The sequence below is a fragment of the Anopheles darlingi genome, chromosome 2 (genome assembly GCF_943734745.1).
Source record: "Anopheles darlingi chromosome 2, idAnoDarlMG_H_01, whole genome shotgun sequence".
NCBI classification, from domain to species: domain Eukaryota; kingdom Metazoa; phylum Arthropoda; class Insecta; order Diptera; family Culicidae; genus Anopheles; species Anopheles darlingi.
The window spans coordinates 20564592-20584591 of NC_064874.1; the positions used below are offsets into that span (position 1 = coordinate 20564592).

General features: G+C 47.5%; 2 protein-coding genes across 3 annotated transcripts in view; both read right to left on the reverse strand.

Moving 5' to 3' along the window:
* Positions 1-17199, reverse strand: part of LOC125948424 (protein crumbs) — a 26669-nt gene extending 9470 nt beyond the window's left edge. Inside the window, exons 1-2 of the mRNA XM_049674424.1 lie at positions 15656-17199; positions 3060-3200 (exon numbers count right to left, since the gene is read on the reverse strand). Coding sequence (XP_049530381.1) covers positions 3060-3200; positions 15656-15710 — 196 coding nt within the window. The 5' untranslated portion in view covers positions 15711-17199. The remainder of the gene's footprint in view (positions 1-3059; positions 3201-15655) is intronic.
* Positions 17200-17770: 571 nt separating this feature from the next.
* LOC125948430 (uridine-cytidine kinase) overlaps positions 17771-20000 on the reverse strand; it is a 5849-nt gene continuing 3619 nt past the window's right edge. The window contains exon 7 of one of the 2 annotated variants that reach the window (XM_049674458.1): positions 17771-18397. In XM_049674458.1, coding sequence (XP_049530415.1) covers positions 18288-18397 — 110 coding nt within the window. In that variant the 3' untranslated portion in view covers positions 17771-18287. Of the gene's footprint in view, positions 19215-20000 lie in introns of both variants that reach the window. The other variant, XM_049674459.1, reaches the window with a different exon arrangement.

Genomic DNA, 20000 nt, shown 5'->3' on the forward strand with positions numbered 1-20000 from the left:
CACACACGACAGACAGGTTCGGCGCTGCACGCACAGATATGCATTATGGCGTCCGGTCCGGTCCGGCGTTGCTGCTTTTGTTTGGTCAGCCAGCGAGTGCTTTGGTCAGCCGTCGGGTCTCGGGCGACGAATTATTTGTTGGACATTTAATGAACCGTTACCGACCGGCCACACCCCGACCGCGAATGGGGACGAGAACATTTTTCCCGTGTACACACTACGCTCCATAACCTCAAAAAGCTGACCGATGTCGCTAAATGGTCTTTTCAGCTGATGTTCCCCGTTTACAGTGTCAACCCCAGGGGGAGAAGGGGACCGTCCGACGTACGTGTGAGAGCGTCACACACACACGCGCGCGAGGAAACCGGAACAGCGGTGCTTGCACACATCGGGGTCAATGGCGAAAGAGACTTCCCCGGAAGGAAGGCGAAGCGAATCCAGACCATCTCGTCAGTCCGTCCGGTCCGTGGATTCGTGAACCTAGATTTTTGCAACCTCGCACCGAAGCTAACATGCCATTACAACTCCTCCTCCCCGGGGGAACCCAGTTTGTCGCCCCAATTAAACGTTCCACGAAGGCAGTGTAACCAGCGACAAACCCATAGGACAACTCCCATAGTCAGTACAACGTTGTAACCGTTACGCGTTGTGGGTGGTACTCGTTGCATCGCGACCTTCCTCGATGCGAGGTGCGCATTTCATGCAAAACTCGATCTTGATCGCACGAAAAAAAAAAGAAAAGGTTGGCAAAGGTAAGCACGATGTGGAGTGGAGGAGGGGCATTGGTTAATTGGGGGGCTTCTGCAACGGTATGCAGTTGCAGTCATGTGTACGTGTGAGTCAGAACACCACCAGGCACCAGGCCGACAGTGCAGGGAATTGCAATGAGGGAATGCATATCAAGGCGAAACGAATGAAGCGAAAGCCCATACAGGGGAGGGCACACGATACGGCGATGTGTTCATCGGCGCCATTGATTGCAGCCCTTTTGTTGTGGCGTGTTGTGGAATCTTCATCGACCTTTTGTACCTTCTTGTCCTACTCCAAGGGAGGATCGTGATCTTGAGTCACAGGGAAGATTATGAATTCCTGGCATAACTAAGTATTCCTAAAAATGTGTTTCTTCCACTGCTGTAGATGATCATTGGATGAACCGCACATGAAGGATGACATCTTAAGCGCATTATGGATAACATCTCATTAAAGGATATTTGGTCAGTGCATACCACGGAAACCGGCCTACACACAATGACTCATTATGTCGTTCGCAAACTGCTGCTTTGTCTGGTGCTTTGTGCCAGAAATGGAAACTTCACGGAAACCACTAGCAACCGGCCGGTCGGCGCAGCTGCTGGGTGTATGATGTCAGGGAGATTAACTCGTTTCTTCGCCTTCACGAACACGAACTGCCCAAAACCGGACAACGTGTAGCAAGGAGTCGCAACGAGCAAGGCATGAATCAGCACCACACCAACGTGCTGCTGCAGCTGCCACCTTGTACACGGGCATGTAACACCCGGCGTAGTACTTACACCGAACACAAGCATGCACCAGGACATGTCAATTATGTGTTCGCATGAAACATAACTGCGATCGTGTCGACAGAGGAGTGCGATCCATAAACGCTCTGTTTAACCTCCTATCGAGTGATCACCAAAAAGCGCTCTCCTGTTTAACCAAAATCGAGAGGAAAAGGGGCACTTTTTCGCTCGATCAATCCGCTTCGCTAGCATTGTTTCATTCTCCGCCCCGAAAAAAATAGCGATCCAGCGAATTTGATAGAAAGTGAGAGGCGTTTCCATTTGGTATCCCCTATCTCCTCCGATCATACGCTCTTCCGGTGGTGTAAGCGGTGGTCGAAAATGAGCTGGTTCAATCGTGTTATCATCGTTTGACGCCCGATGAAACGCAGAAAAGCGGCACAGCAAATGATGGACAGAGAGACTGACAGTGAAAGTCTCTCGCGCTAGGTAACATTGCGCCGCGCTCTAGTAAACGGAATTCAATTACAATCTCCCGGGGCCAAATGGTCAGCATTGTCGTTCGATTCCCAGGTTTCCCATTGTTGTTAAAAACGGGCTTCGGCTTCCACTCCCATGAACCCGGTGTCGCTATTCCGGTATCGCACCCTCAAACCACAAGACAAGATATGGGTTATGTGTTGAGAGGATCGCGTTTCTTAGCTTGGCCGCTACATAGTTTCACACCTGGCAAACGTGGGAATCATTGAAGGGCCACTGCCAATGGATCACTACTTTTAATTAATAATCAGTACGAGCGTCGAGCTCGATTCGGGTTACCGCCGAGCTGTGATTGCCGTGTGATAAGTGATGGTTTAACGCTTTCAAAATAGAAAGCCCGCCCGTTTGGGATGCTGATTAGCACTAGCACCATCGTAAAAGCTACCAGCTGGCTGGCTGGCTGGCTTCTGGCGCTAGCTAGTGTTACTCTGGCACATACTCCACACCTACTTCTGAAGTACATTCCAATCGCACCACGAGGGGGGCAGCATCCAATCACGTTGAAGGGGAAGGTTTTGCTGTTTTTGTTTTTACTATTGTTTGCGGTTTTTTTTTATGTTTTGATGAGGAAGTCGGTACGATTACGGTAGCAGCACCCGTTACGAGCTTATGAGCTTTCAGCTTCAACCGACCGGCCACTGCAGCGTCCGGCACTCCGGCTGTATCCCTCCGACATGGCCTCAACCATTTCCCTCCATGCTGCTAAATCGACCATTGTGCTTCACGAGCGCAATTTCAGAGCTTCGGAGGGCTTCGTTGTTTTTTTATAAAGTAATTTTTATGACGGCTTTTCATTATCCCCGACTCTTCCGTGGAATACATTTTTCCGATTTGGAGCTCAAGCGTGACGCTCGGAGGCCGTTTTGGATGGGGGCGTTGGATGAAAACAAAAATAAAGACCTCGCGCCGCGTTCTACTACGACCGTGGTTCTTCTGCCAATCCAAACGGGGGCCAACGAAGCACAACACTACTGCAAGCAGCATGAACCTTGGACTGCAGAACGCTGCTAGGTGGTTTCGATGCGGTCAGGAACTTACCTCGGCATGACTTAAAACTAATCGCCGAATAGCTCCATAGGGTCATTGGCGTCTTTAACCTAAGATAAGCGGATCCATTGAAGTACGCTTCCTTTTCCGTCTGAACGGCCGTCACGGTCGGTGCGGTGCATTGCAGAAGCGCTGAAAATGGAGAGGGAGAGAGAATGGAACATTAATTAAATGGCTGGCAGAAAATGGCTCCTCTTCGGACTTCTCTTCGGCGCGGATTTTGCGGATCTTGGGCTCGTGATCGTAGAACGAAAGAAGCGGTACCAGCGGTAGTATTCCATATTCATTAGTGTTCTATGTACGGATTGATATTGAGTTTTATAAGTACTTAAGCTTTCAAGAAGTAATACAAGAGGATACTTAATACAGTAGAGCAATACAGGTTTTTGATTCCAAGGATAAGCCTTTCGTGCGATCTTCAAAAAAGGTAAAAGGTAATAAAGGAACAACTTTATGAAGTAATACTGCACCATCCATACTCAGACCAGTAGTAAATTCAATTCCACTACCACACAACAACAAAGGATGCCAAATGTGGACATTACGACGCAGCCATCAAAGGTGTCCTCTCCCAAGCTCTGTTTAACATTCGATTTATGAGCGTATCGGTTGGCTGCATCGGTTTAGTCTCAGCTTCAGCCTCTTGGCCAACGGGCCACGTCTAGACAGTTTCGCTGCCACTACTCAACGTCGACCGAATGTAGCGGCATTGGTACAAGCGCGATCGTAAAACGTTGATAATCACTCGTTTGGATGATGTAAAAGGAATTTTCTACGCAAAAGTTGGCCCCGAAAAATGAAACCAATTTACTCCCAGGCGCCAAGTTGTGTTGCCAGTTACAGTGCTCACCGAATGGAAGATGATTTATTGTAGCATAATCAATTTGTTTACGTTCCAGTTTCTTTGCGTAATGCTGGTGGAGGGAACCCACAACTGTATAATCCGATTAGCGATGGCTTTGTCGCGGGTGGAACGTTGCGCAAGGGGGATAATTATTTGAGGCTAGCACCAGCATTACTAGCATTACTGTACTAGCAACACCGCGCCCCTTTTTGGCACCCGACAAAAAAAAAACCATCAATTAAAGTCCTCAAGGTTTGGTCAGATTGAAAACATGACTGAGCAGGAATGGTGTGCGCAGTGTGCGTTAGCTCGCGATCACATGATCGCGACGATGGTGATGCTGTTGGTGGTGCGAAGAATGTTCTTAAATGTGTCAAAATACCGTTACCACTTTGGCTTCATTTTGTGCAAACTCATGGAACACCATCCCGTCTATGCTAGGAGATAGTAGTGTCAATCAATCAGCGAAGGTTACGGCAAACTGTGAGCGTGAGCGGTGGTAGTGGATAGACGATTGGAGCTTCCCAACTCAGTCACATGCTCCCAACTCCGTCACGAGATTTAATTTATTCGCACACCACACGCGGTGCTCCAACCACAGTAACGCTTCTCAAAAGAGGTATGATTTGGACCCTTCGCAACATTGACTTATGCAAACCGATGCGTGCATTGTTCGGCCGTTCTCAGTATAATAACCCTGTTCCGACCAAACTCCCAACGATGATGATGGCGTATGAACCCGGCGTATGTCTTGGTGGTTAATAGAGTTGCCTGCTGCTGCTGCTGCTGCTGCTGCTGATGAACTCTTTTCCCGCGGTAGTGGCCGATGCTGTGAACACACCACATAATCACCATTCAGCTGGCTCCTGTGGCAGGTGGAGATAATTTCATTACCATGTGCCCATGCCCATGAATGTTAATGCCTTCGTCGCTAGTTCAGTGGACCCGGGATACCCGGGAAAGTGTCCGTGTCACGAGTACGGTGGCCACCGGTAGGTAATTTGGTTCGAATGTTTTCCTCCTTCGCCGCCGTTTTCCCATTTTTCATTTCACTAATTCGCGTACCGGGCGTGGTGGTGGCGCACCGGAGATTAAAGACAATTTCTCCGCCAGTGCCGAGACCGGTCAGAGAGGCCAGATGACCGTTGACTGAGGCAGCCGGTGCGTTGTGTGCGTGAAAAGTGAAAACACCGCGTGGCGCAACGGAAGGTGACGGACAGGTGAAGACATTTTCCGGCAGCGGCAGATGAAGAAGGTGGTGCGCGGTCGAAGTGTAAACCGGAATGAACTGGAACCACCACCGTTCCGATTTAGTGGTTTGGTTGGTCGAGGGAGAGGTTGAGGATTCCGTGGGAAAGCCAGCCACTGCCCTAACACTAAAGCCATTCAATTAGCCGGCACAACAGCTCTACCACTAGGATGGTGTTGATGTGCTGTGGTAAAGCATCGGCAGCTGCAGAGCAATCTAGCCATTATGAAGTAACTTTGCGCAGGAGTTCGTCGCCTATTCGTCTTCAAGTCTTTTGATTTGCAGACAGAGTTGCTTTGGAATTTCTTTTTTCGAAGTTTTTTGGGAAGAACTTGAAAAATACGATAATCCATCAAGAAATAATCATGGTTTATGTCGAGTTTCATGTTAAGCATAGAAATAAAATTAAAAGATCCAACGGAAACTGGAAAACGAATGTCAACGGCACGAATTTTAGAAATTTTCCCCCAAACCAAAATAACATTCCAACCATCGTTGGCAACCAAGTTCGTGACTGTTGCCGTGACTCCGCCATTAGTGGCAGTCAACCTAAGGCCCCATCCGTACGATCACTCCAACGCGGTCCAACAAAGGTCCACGTTTTATGCTCTATCGAATCGTGGCATTCCATCAGCATCAGCATACTTGCGCTACGCTGACTCACAGCAACGCGGGGGTCACTTTTTAGGCGCCATTGCGATCGCTGACCTGAATATCTCACCGTGCGCCCTGTGCGTGGGTGTCTTGTCGTACATCATACACCACCCTCCCCCCTCAGCACACCCGCAAAAGTCCCTCCTAGTCCGTAGACTAGGTTCAATGAAGAAATCAAAGCATTTCGGATACCTTCCATAGAACAGGCACTTCTTCTTCTTCTTCTTCTTCTTCTTTTTCTTCTTGTGGTGAGCTGCACTAACGATTTGAGGTCATTACCGCCAATCACGGTCGGTCACGGTTTTGTGGACCCAACGATACCAACGATACCGTCATATGATGTGGTGTACCAAGGCGCTCAAAAAAAAAAGCACTCAAAGCCAGCCCCTCCCCGGTTCTACCGTGAAGCATGCGTTCAAGACGAACAACCACCCCACGACGTACGGGCGGGGTGAATTTAGAACTGCGAAACAGGCCCCATTGTGTGCCGGAGCGCGGTATTTGCGGAATTCTTAAGTAGCTCACTTCGGTGTGCCGCAAAAATGGTAGCAGACCATTAGAAACGAAATGGCGGTAGCCCAACTAGTGTGCAAAGTGAACAATAGGCGTCTCGATTGCGAATGGATACATTAGTGGTTCATTTGCAAAAGACAAAACCGTGCGCTTAGTACGATGCATTGCAGCTTTGCTTTTGTGATCCTTTTACGGATACGCTTCAGAGAGTGATCTATGGCAATCGCTAGTCATACGGGGTTTTTTTTTTACGGTTCAGCTTTGTAGCGTACAAAAACACACTTTATGAAATATGCATTAACCTTGCACATTATGGTTATGATCGTGTTATCGCAAGAGCTTAAGTCGTAAAGTGTCCACAGCGTGTCATAGAATGTGTCACGCGTTTACAATTTGCTAAAAATTAGAACCACATTTCCCGCTACGCTAGCATTAGTTTTTAGTTTTTATTTTATGATCCGTCTGTTCGGGAACGTGTCAACTGCTCTAATTGGATTCACGGTGCAAGCGATAAACCCTGCGCTATATTGGTAAACAGCAGCAACCATCGTTGAGCTACATCTTTACGACCCACATTCGTGTAAAACCCTCGAACGCTGCCGTGCTAATCGCGGCAGCATCAGCATCGATCACCACAAAATGGTCCACAACGAGTAAACATTACACTAAAAAATTGATGGCTTTGTTTGTCGTTCGCTTGCGCGCCCTTTTTAATCTCGATCTTCAAGATCGAGCGACATTGGCCGTGTCGCCGTCCGGCATTCGCGCCGGGAAGCCGAGCACGTCTCGCGCAGAATGGAGCGGAACACTTGGCCTCCTATTTCGAGAGTCGATGAGTCGAAACCGGCCACAAACGCCTTCGGTCGCGAGACGCGAAACACTCGAGCAATAGGGGCTAGAAAGTGCATTCAACATTCACTTTTCGGGCTGGCTTTCAATGTCACGAGTGGAATATGATAGCGGAAAGGTCGCCTTTTTGGCATCGGCGGGCGAAGGAGAAGACGAAATGAAAGCAGAACAAACGCTAAACTCCACTGAATGCATAAACATCCCCTGGCATCGATCGCGCGCGATCGCCGGTAGATGGTCGAGATCGATCGAGTGCTGGTGGCTGATGGTGGTATGGCACTCAACACTGGCGCTCAACTGGCGGTACTGCACCGGCCGCGCAAGATTGAGCTCCGCGTAATTGCATAATAAGATCAGTTTTCACTTTTTTTGTGTGTGTTTGCGCGAAACCTTACCGCAACACAGGGCCGCCCGGCCGAGAAGACGTAAGACCCTCAAGGAGAGAGAGAGAGAGAGAGAGAGAGAGAGAAAAAAAGAGTCGAAAATGGAAAACTAAATCGCTTTTCTTTCACTTACATTTTCACAAACCGCCAATCGAACGAAGGAGTTCGAATGAATGGTTTTGCTGAAGCGGATTGCAAACGGAAAAAGGCGAACAACGTAGGAAAAAAACATTGGAATCGACCACAAAACGGAGCGCTACCTTCTGGCGCAATAGTCGGTCGGTTGGTCTGTTGGTGTGGTATAACGGTGGTCCCCGTACTCCCGGGTAACAAGATTACAGGAAAATTGGACACCTCTTTCCTCCCTTCGCCGAGCGGTTCCCGTCTCGTGGCCGTGCTTAGCGAACCTCGTGAACGATTCATTAGTGTGGCGCAAGAAAACCGGTGGCGGCGAGTGGCGAGAAAAGCCACCGTAGGAAAAGGCTCAAGCAAGCCGGGTTACGTCGAAGGCCCTCGCAGGGCAGGGAAAGCGTTGACCTTGCTTGAAGGAAAAAAACGAACAAAAAAAAACGGAACAAAACACCCAACACTTTAAAAATAGTAAATTAACTTATGCGGCACTGCAGCCAGTCCGAGTGGGAAATGTTGATAGTGTTTTCAACCCATGCGCCTAGAACATGTTTGTTGATTGCGACCAGCGCTGTTGGAAAGCATTGTGGCGATGGCCTCAATGAGAACATAAAACTATAATGAACCGGAAAAGACAATCGACAAACATAAACCTAAAAACCATGTGGTGCGGTGGCCGACCGAGACATTGCATTGTGGTGACACGCCGTTGCGATAAGATAACGGTCCCAAAGCAAAGCGAAAGCGAATTTGTTTGCAAGTCAGTTAAGTGTGTCGCCGAAGGCATTGCGAGCGCCGATGCTGATAGCGGCAAGGGCCACGAGTAAACGAAGCACCTGTCCTCCTGTCGAGTGCGTAAAGCGCAATCCAATCAAACCATTGACAGCCGCACCAAAAACGGGGATTTGATCTAAGATTTATAAGGGCTACCAATTGATTCTTATCAGTGCCGATTGTGGGATTTGAGTATGAGTGACTTCTCTTCTATTTTTTGAAGAAGAACGCTTTCGCGTGAATTATGTGCTCAACATATTCGCATGCTCAGTGTGTTTCCCATACTGGCAGCTGTAGGAATCAAGTTACGCAGCAGTACACTTGAGGCCAATTAGTTTTCTCGCCAAACACCCGACCGACACGACACGACACGACACCATGGACGGGACGGTCAACAACCGTGTGAGCCATACCGCGAGACGAAACCGAGAAAATCGCGAAGCTTGAGACAGAAAAAATTAAAAGCATTCCTTGAGCGTTTCCGTCGCGTGCGAGATGCGCGGAAAGGAAGGAAACGGAGAGGACGGAAAGGTTGGTTGGAGGAGGCTCAGCAGCAGAGCGGAGTGGCATTAATCATCGGATCGAATGGAGACCGCGATAGAGGGAAACGGTGGAAAGCAGACATAACACTGAACGCAGCGTGTCGCGACCAACTAGCAACCCCGTCAGCATAATTACGTGCCCGACGAAGCAAAACAAATGTCGCCGATGACGAGAGACAGAGAGAGAGAGAGGCGGTGGTTTGGCGGTGCCAATTGCGTACACGCCGGGTGTAGGAGAATCTCCTGAAGCAGTAGCAGCAAAGCGTCACTTTGGCGATGACGAAGCGCATGACACAACGTGACGCACAAGAAACTGAAGGCAAAAAGCCCAAACCGCGAATTCTGCGACCCCAGAATGGCACATACTCATAGAATCATTAAGACGATCGCGATCGCGGGCACTATCTTGGAGTGATTATGCATTCATTGGAACAACTATTCACCGCTTTTAGACGGCGCATCGTAGCTTGAAGTTCGCAAAGTCCCCTTTATTCTATCCCTTAATGGATGTAAGCATCCTCTTCGATGTCGAGAGAGGGGGGATACGTCTTTATATGCTCGATCGTTGATCGTTCCTTTCAACCTGCGAGTGCGAAAACCTAATGGAAGGATGCATGATGAGTAAGAGCCGCGCACAGCACCTTTCACACCTTCAGCACCAGCATACATTGTAGCTATTGTGGCATCTTTCACCGACCGACGTTAGTCCCGATTTAGTGTTTTCCTGCACCGAGCATACGGTTTGTGCATAAGGAAGTCATTAGCTTCTCGTCTATTCGTGGAGAGCGAAGTGAGTGAGAGCGCCTAATGATGGTAACAGTGTGTTGCCTTCGTAGAGGAAAACCATAAACTCCGAGACTAAAGCATTTGCCGAGGAAGTCATCAAGAAGAGGTCGGTTTGGAAACGAGCGGCCGCCACTTTCCACGTTCCCGGTTGGACACGTGTCGGCCATTTGTTCTGCAATTAGGCCACCGTTTTGGAGGTGTAATACAACATGTAAAAGGGGGTTTACATTGGGTTTTCCTCTCTTCTTTCCACCTTCCTCCTTCCACCACGAAATGACGCGAAATACCGCAAAGGGTTTCCGATCCAATGATTGCACCATCGCCGGGCGGCCGACGGTGATCCAATCGCGATCGGTTTTTTGGTCTCCCCCCCCCCCCCTTTCTTTGGACACATAGACGGCCACGTGCACAGCGTGGTGCGCGAAGTGTGTGCTAAACAGCCGGATCGCTACGGATCGATACGTACGCGCGGTTCTTATGCAACCGAACGTACAAAGCCGATCATCATCATGCGCGTCAAGCTTTAGACGGAACACACCGGACAACAATTGATTGATTGACGGCGGCTCCCGTCCATGACTGCGATCTGCGACGAGTTTTGTCATACTCTCCCGATGTGCCATGTACGTGTTCAAACAGTTCTATTGAGCTCAACAGTTTACCAATCGTTCGGAAAGGTTTCGCAAAAGTAATCTGAGTGTGATTTTAGCTCCATCGTGCACTGCATTAATGATCTTTCTCTTGAGCTCCCTTATTTCGTACTCATTAGGATTGTCGCCAGTGTGGTGGTGACGCACACCAACAAACGATACCAAAAATCTCAATCCCAAACTCGTTCGACGCCGCATTATTGTAATTAGTACTGACACTTCCTAAGACTGTCATTACAATAATGACGTTTGACTGCGGGCTGGTCAGCGTTAATAGCACTTTAAGTGTTTCCTACACTGCACTGCACCAAGCGATCCCGCGCGCGGCGGTCCGAGTTCGGGCCTGGTGAAAGGGAACGGAGATCAGAATGTTCGGTCACGTGACCGACCGACGAAGGTGACGAATTGGAATAATCGAATTTCAGCTCCATCGACCGCATATATATATCCAGCAGCAGAGTATGGCCGGGCCCTTCCCCTCTAAGCTTCTTTCGAGCATATCATTTGCACCAGAAATATCCAACGTGTCCAACATACGGGGGATTTGCTTTCTTCCATCTTCTGCATCGACCGGCGTGTCAGGTGCGTGGTGGGGTGTTGGTCATGCTCAGGGACATCCGCACAGGCCATCGAGAACAGTGCTGCAGAGTCTACGTATTCGTGTGTGTGTGTGTGCGTGAGCCGTGCACAGTGGCGTTCGTGATAAAATCAATATTTCAACGAAAGTGCTTGACATTGTTTTGCCAGCAGAGCCGTTGAAAGGCCGATAAAAGACGAGAGCTCTCGACAAGCCCAGAGGGGCCGTTTGGGTTCAACATTATCCACTTAAAGCTGTTTCATGCCGTGGCGTTGGCGTTCAAATGTGATCGAAAGGCCGGTGTCCAGTAGTGCGTTTCATTTTCCGCACTTTTCCGCCCAACGGACAGGATGGGTGTTGACGAGCCAGAACCAGATGAAGAGAGCGAATGATGATGATGCTGCTGCTGCTGATGAACCACTGAACCGCATCCAAGGGGTGGATTCCTCTTTGTTCGAGACCAACAGGGGGGAAAGAGGGACTCTCTGGGTGCGGTATTGTATGCTTTGATTTCGTCCGGCGGGGGTGTTTTGGGGGCACCAACAACATGGCCAACCGTAGAGAGAGAGAGAGAGAGTATTCTTTTAACAAATAAATAATCGGTATTCGATCAGCTCGTCGGTATTGGTAACAATTTTCCCTCCCCTGAAATGAATCACCAACCGGTTGTAAAGGTTATAACGGTTGTGATGCATAATTTTAAAAATGTACACAATCATCTCGAGACACTTCCTGGGAACCCCTTTTCAAGCATCCGACCCGGGGCCAGTTGCCCCTTTGTTTACAGCGCGTGGTTACTGGAGGCAGATAGCAGTAAATGCTTGGCCTTAGGACCCCCAGCGCCATGGTGATACGGGGGTTCCCGAGCGTCAATAACATTAACATTCAAACATAACATCGCACCGCGAGCTCTGTCGCTGTGGTAACGATGTACGCGAATGGGCGCCGATGATTCATTTCACTGTTTCCGAGCGAGAGAGAGACGCTAACGCTAGCAGGATGTTGTCGAACGAACGGTACACCATTGGAACAAACGGCGACCATAGGGTTGGAAGGATGCGAAATGCCGGATCGAACATGGGCATGAGGTCAGCCGGGCTATTAGCTACGCCCGCGAAGCGGTGCGTTGGTGCTGAAAGACATGAATTCTTGGCTGGTTGGTTGGCCTAATTGGTTAAGAGGTGGGTGCTTAGCCGAATGTGGATTCAGTTCGCTATACCTTTCGCGATCGAAGGGTACCGTAAGCTGTGGGTGTGTAGCACCCGTAATAGCAAGAGTGCAAACTGCTGATCGGCTGCGCATTTTATAGTCCTTGCAGGGATTCTGATATAAAACCAGATATTCAATTGAATGTGCCAATAGTAATTTAGTAAATCTTGAAATTGTTTCCTCATTCTTCTATTAGCAAATTGTTTTATTGTGATTAAATATACGTATAACAAATTATCATCAATGGTGCTCTCGCTTGAGTGGAAAATAAAGCTAAGCAGAAGCTGAAAGTTAAGCATTACGGATTGAATAAAATAACGTCGATTATTGAGATGTTACTAAAATGATATTATTTTCCGCCCATGTAGACTTTTGTGTAACAATTATAAGTATAAAAGTGGTCTGGATCGTGGAGTGGTCTTTTGTGGTGTTTTGCGAAAAAAATATGTTTTTATGTCCGTATTTTATTTATTAAAATATTTCAAATCGATTTTTCTGCACTCTACACACAACCACAGCTCATGAATTAGAATAATTCCATTAATATTCTGGACTTGCACGCTTCAACCTCCACTACCACCCCAGCGAAGCCAAAGCGACCGCAAACCGCAACGCACTTCCTTCCCGGTAATTCAATCCAAATTTCATAATAAACTCTCCCCTTTTATTTGCATGTTTCCCATCTGTGGGCCGGATGATGTCTTGAAATATTCGAAAGATTGTCACAAATAATGTAAAGCAGATCGTTCTGTAGCTACCTTCATTTCATGTCTGCCATCAAGTTTGACTTTGCTGTTTGTTTATCTTGTCTTCTAAAAATAGAAAATCCCTTCCATCTAGTGCATGACGAGAAAGTCTCCGATCGACCAAAAGGCGGACCATCATGAACCTCTGGTTCGTTCGGAGGGCTTGATCCACTCTTCCGGAGGATCGTGTTCCCGACGGTCAGCGCTGCGCCTTTAACCCCGAAAAAAAATCTGGAACAAGAAAACGAGTTCCCCGAGAGACTCGGTCCACAACCGCAACGGTCAGCCCGTGGTCAGTGACGCTCGATCTGAACAGGTTGGCGCGCTGTGGTTCCATGTCGGTTTCCTCTGGCACGGTGGGTGCCCTAGATCAAGAAGTTGACACCATACGACGTCGCTCGAGGAGGGTATCGCCGAGGCCATCCATTTGCGTGCTGTGGTCATCATCACTGCCCAACGAACGAACGAACGAACGAACGAACAGAACGACATTTCCGAAAATATGCTCTTTCGCACCTTATTCTCTCTTCTCACTGCTCGTGCTTCGCTTCATCGAATCGTGCCCGGCGTTGGTTGGTTGGCCTCCTTTCGCGCGACAAACTGGAGAAAGGCTTTTCGGCTTTTCATCCCGCCATGGTGGTGGTTCTTTGAAGAAATTCCACGTCGCTCGCCTGTCGCACCAGCGTCGCTGGCGCGTTGTTGTTAAAGTGTGAACGTGGGTCGCATGAAACACGAACCATCACACGAAGAAGATGGGGTTCAAAGGAAGCCCAAACATACGTAACATTACGCCATCTTTTGCAATGTCTGTTCACACCGCGTCCGGCGGTTCGTTTTGGTCGTGTTGCCCGGAGGATTGTATGGGTTTAAGGAGGAGATTGAACTGTGCTGCTCGGTGTCGGAGACGCAGTATCCGAAAACGACGTTTGGGAATTGCACTGTTCCGAGAGCTAATTGTATTAGCAACCATACGGAATCGATAACCCCGGATATGGGCCAATTATGCTTAAGCAGACCATCCTGAGCATAAATCGAAACAGTGTGCGGCTATGCAGCACCTTGACACATATCTATTTAGGTTTATATTATTGATTGGTATAGTCTTCATTCTTCGCATTAATCTGGTTAAAGTTTGGCTATTAGAACAAGAACACAAGCACGCACAGCCTTTAAAACAATATTCTGGCGAACACTTATCCTCAAAGCGATAGTTCAATGTTCGTCAAAGAGCGCATTTGTAAAATGAGTCCATTTCATTGGGAAATCACAAATTTTCCCAGGCAATAAAGCGATCTTCCTCTCGCACCCCCCGTGCTGCGTTAGGACAGAACAAACCTGGTGCTGGTGGATTTCCGAATCACAGAAAGGGCGCGGCCTCTTGTAAAGCGCATTCACCGGTCACATTCTAACAAAGCTCCAGCTTGTATTTGTAAGTGAACTAAGTGTAATTAAAATTGAAATTTTACTGCCCTCATCCGTGAGCCAACGGCGTAGCTCACTTCATTGTCAGCTTTCTACGCACGCACAGGAACCACGATTCTAACCGTCCAACGGTACGTTAATGTGCGTCGCACGGCGCACTAGTTTGACCGTTGGTTTGAGAGAAGAAAAAAAAACTTTCTTAAATGCCCCCCTTCCATCCGATCTCACCATAAACAAGCCAATTAGCAGCGAACCACGCGGCTAGAATTAGGAGTCAAAGAAGAGCGATTCCAGCGAACCACAGGTCGTGAGGAAGTCGACAAACGAAACGAAAGACTTCACTCGACCAACAGAAGACGAACCTGCGCAGTGTTTTCTTTGGCGAGGGGTTCTGCCAATGCCAGTGGCGTGTACGCTACGCTGTAGAAGCCCATCTTCGCCCTCCTCTGCCCGTCTCTCGATCCTCGATCCTCGAGTTGTGGGCTTTTTTTTCTTCATTTTTCTCCCCGATTCCCCTTTTGCTTCACGCATACAGACACACACCTGACCGTTTGATGGTTTGTGGTCGTCGGTGTCTCTGTGTGTGCGCTGACTGACTCTCCGCGTCTTTAACCATCATCATCACGATCATCATCATCACGATCATCGGCAGCATCGTCGTGCATGCTTGCCCGTACCGTTTGGTGCAGGTGAGTGTGTACGTTTTGTTCTGTTTCGCGGTCCCAAGAACGTGGGTAGAAAAAGATCATGCCACAGTCCGGATCCCTCCACACCACGACACCATCGGAGCATGGGTCTGGAGGAACTTTCTTAATGACGCAGTGCGCAGTGTGCATCTTTCATGAGCCCTTTGTCGAAACTGGCCATTTGAAGATCACATCTTTTCGCATCTTTACACGACAGGTAAGACGGTACACTGTGTCGGTATGCGTGTATGCACACTTCGTATCACATTTGAGTGTCACTGCCGCGGCGAGGGGCACATCGCGCCTATCTCCATCCATCAATCCGTCCGTCCGTCCGTCGGTCAGGTAATGAGCAAGCAAAGCGGTAACCACAAGACGCACCGTTGTAGTGTCGTCGTGTCGTTGAAGCGAACCCCTACCCCTGAGTCTCTCTGTCTGTGGTAGTAATCTCGCTGACGTTTGGTTCAACATTCCTCCGCATGACTCATAAAAACGGCTAGACGGCTTCCTAGCGGTTCGTGTGCTTTTCTGTTGTTGCGCTCGTAAGCACCAACATAAATTCGCGATTACTTACCAATAACGAGCAGCCCGACGGTGGCCGGAGCGATGAGTAAACTTCGGATTCTCATTTTGAGTTCGGCTGATATCCGCCTCAAGATAAGACACTAACCGCACCGTCCGCGACTCTGGTGCACTTTCGCGATGCTGCTGCTGCGTTGCTTTACACGGCGCGCCCGGCAGATGCTGATGTGCTGATGTATTTTCCCTTCGATGATCTTCACACTTCACTTTCTTCACCAAGATCACCGGTAGCTAGCTCTGCACAAAGTTTCACACCGCTGCAGCCAGCCACCGACACCGCTCTTGATATCGATGCACCTCCTCCTTCTTCTGCACCGTCGTTAGAGGTAGCTTTGTTGATGTTTTGCTGTTGCGTTACACGCAGATACAGATCTACACAGCAGTCTGCTGTGTTGCCACTTTCACCTCCTGCACCTTCTCTTTACCGCCCACTTTGCTCTCGGTGCAACAACAAAAAACCGCACGAGGGGTGAAAGCGAAATTTCGCCAACCGGCCAAGGTTTTGCTTTGGATGCTACTGATGTTGACCGGATTCAGCTCTAGGAAGTTTACGCTTTGAACCGCCGTTTCATGAGGCGGGTGCTGGAAGCGATGGAGAACGCAATGGTGACACACGATCCTAGCTGGCTATGGTACCGCTGGTGGAAACCGCAAGCTTGCGATTAGCGCTACTCAGCAGGCTGGTCGGTGCAGGTCGGAAACATCAACACACGGCAGCCGACGAACACGTACCATACGCTTCTTTTTCTTCCTTTACTTCTTCCTGAGAACAACCGAGAGGCAGGTAACTTTGGCCTACCCACACACACACACACACACACACACACACACATTCACAGCACACGACACGACAGTATACGGTACGCACGCAAATTGATCATTTCACTAGCGAGGAAGGGGGCGTATATATCGCGGGTGCCCGCGCATCGAGTTGGCTCCACTTTACACCCTCGCTCCGACAGACAGTAGACGAATCACACCGCCCAACATTTACTTCACTTGGACTTGGTGGTAATTCCCATCAGGTTAAATCCATTCCACAATTCTCAGGTATCATCATCATCATCATCATCATCACGCTGACAAACACACACACACACGAACCAAAGAAACAGAAGAACACAAAACACTAGCAGCAACGGCAGCAAAGAACCATTCGGCTACGAGCTCGACGACTTGAGACGGTGAGAATTGGTGAGACGGTAATGGGTGGCTACGGTCGCCGCGTAGCACTTATAGCGTAACCGAGGGATCGCGGGCGACCACCGACCGAACGCGACCAACTTTCAAACTCAACTGCCACACGCAAACACGCGGCGGCAGCACTAGAGGCCATAATGCCGCTACTACCGTCGCACACTACGACGCGAGCACCATGACAACGCTGACCAACACGACGATACGGTGATGATGATGGTGGTGATACACACGGGTTGCCAGCGCGGACAAGGATCTTCTAGCTCATCGGTGCCGATTGTTTACCATCGAATGGGACCCCACCCCCCTCCACCGACGATGGTATCGGCATCAAATAACATGCTAAAGGGTTGTACGATGGGTGCTAAAGGGTTACACTGGGAGATGGTACTGGAGCGTGTCAAGCCGTCGAGGAATAGCGCCAGAGAGGTAGAACGAACGAGAACCGAGAATGGGGGCTAGTTGCCTCCGCGACAAAACACGTATGCGTAGATGCTCCCAAGCACTCCACCTGCTCGCTGGTGTTGGTGCGGGCAGGTGAAATCGGGTACAGTAGAGGCCAATTGATTATGAATAAGGGTTTGGTTTTTATTTTGTTTAAAAAAAAACTACTTCCTCTAGACTGACGTCGAATCACGTGAAATGTGAATACGTTCCCGGGGATTAGTGAAGTGAAATTAACAGATCGACACTGCAGACTAACGATGAAATTCTCCTTTGGTTAACTTCTCTAGAGCACTTTGCACCCCGGAGAACTACAGTGTTGGGATAGGAAGGAGACCTCCACCGCGACTTTACGTTTGATCGAGGGCGATCAACGAATCGACGATTCCCTGGGGCTGACTGTAGTAGTCAACGATTTTGAATAGGATAAAACAATCGATATAAACCAAACAATTAGTCGACCAGATGATTTGAGTAAAATTGATTTATTCCGGAACAATAAAACAAACATAAAACATTCTAGCTTCTGGTGGTGATGGTGTTTTACAATTATTGTACGTACGGAGTTTTGTGATTCTTAGTGTAGCTTTGCTTTTGTTAAGGTTTACCAAACAAATGGATATTTCCATCGGATCTTCAATTTGGGTAATTTTGCGTTAGAAAAAAAGTCTTTCTTTCTTATCTTAGTGAGTGCCTCGCTGCACGTTGTACATTCGTCTCCTCCATATATTTTTCATACCTAATGTGAACTCGCCCTGAAGCATCTGATTTGAGTAACTATATAGCATTTACTAGATTATATCCTATCTGACAATAGATGTACACAATATTGCTCTTCAACGTTTATTGTACGGCCAATTACCCATCAGATTAGGATACTCTTTCAGTTTGGTCACTTCATACACCGTACCCTTCCCTTAACTTGTATGCAGCGCGCTGTCCGCCAAAGGTTGATCACGGTAATCTTATGCTCCCACATTGCTCTACATATCGCAATCTAGTTGTTTGTGGACTATTGAGCTATAATCGTACATCACTGAATAGAGCTGTCTATTGATAACGGAGGAGGATATTGTTTGCAAACTTTCTTCAGCTGCGAAGGATATGAAGCATTGATAATAAAACAAGGGACATTATTAGGGCCTTTGTGCAAATGTGAAAAGTAACAGTTTACAAAAAATTCTCTTTTATTTTTTAATAGGATGACTAGCGGATGCTCCAATTTTAAGGGCTGATGTTTTACTTTTTAGCTTTAGGTTCCACCAATAAAATTGCACATTAGCTTGAAACAGAGCGAACGATCATGAAACTGTTGTTGGTGTGTACAGCAAAACGCTGCGAATAATTTGTCTAAAAGGCAATACACGACGGAAATAACCTAGGACAAAATGGCACTATTATCTAGGAGCTAATTGGTATGTTATTGCCGATTTGGTTTGTTAGTTGCTTTTGGATAACTCGCAAATACTAACAACAAGAAACACGTACACATACCATGGCCAGAAAACAATCAGGTCTATACCGAAACACAACAGAAAAGAACATTTTTTGCGTGCATCACTGTGTGTCACATCGAAGGTTTTCGCCGTGAGTTAATAATTTAAATTATATTTATTTTTTGGTTGAATTGTTTTGGTCTTCTCTGTCGCGGTGCACAAACTAAATACGTCTCAAGACACTGCAAAAGCCATCCACTCTCTTATATTGCTCGATGGGAACAACTTTGGGACATGTTTACCTCTGCCTTCTTCCTTTGTGATTCTTGGTTGTTAATAAAGAAAACATTGCTGAATTGGCATTGTCTTTACTTGTTAGAACATCCGTATATATGCTATTGTTTTGGGCGGTAGTAGGGAATCATACATTCACTAAACGAACACTTAGGTTCTAGTGAAACACGAAGTAACGAACTAGAAATATCAAACGTGGTACAAAGAAACAAAATAAAATATAGTTAATATGAAGTACCAATGGAAGCAGTTAAGGAAGGTAAAATATAAATCGAAAAAACATAATATAATTTGGAGAGAAACTTAAACGAAAGCAGTATGAAATGGCCATTACCCTGGAAAATATCAACGCGATGAGCAAAATTATCTCATTCGTGGTGAATGTATGGGAGTAATAAGGTTTGTGTTGTAAAGCGCTATGCGCCAAGCATTATAAAATGTGATTCTATTTTATATTGACTATGCATGCTACAGAATTTAACGAAATTGTAAGTGAAAACAAGAAATGATAACAAAACAACCTAATCGTACGCATAACGGCCTTGTCTGTAAATGCTTTACCGGTACGTTGTCAATCGAAACTTAGCGTTCGCGCGAAGTATCGTAATTGAATCAGTTTGTTAAGTTCTTTACAGAACAACAAGAGCGAACTCTTAACACTGTGAGTCTACATTCGACCATCCTGTGTGTTAGCTATTTTAAACCCACAAATATTTCATGGCCAAATGTTATACGGTTTTGATGCATGAAGAGGAAGCTTGAAAATTGTATCTAAAATAGAGCAAGGCAAACGCAACTCGAACTACCCAGTAAAATGTTTTTTTGCATCGAGAGCGTGTGTAAGGGTTTATGTTTTTATGTATCATTTGTTGCTCACTCGATCTCTATCGATCGTATGCTAAGTTGGTATTGTTACGTAAATTATACGTAAATTAGCACTAATGTTCGAAATGATTATCTAAGGAT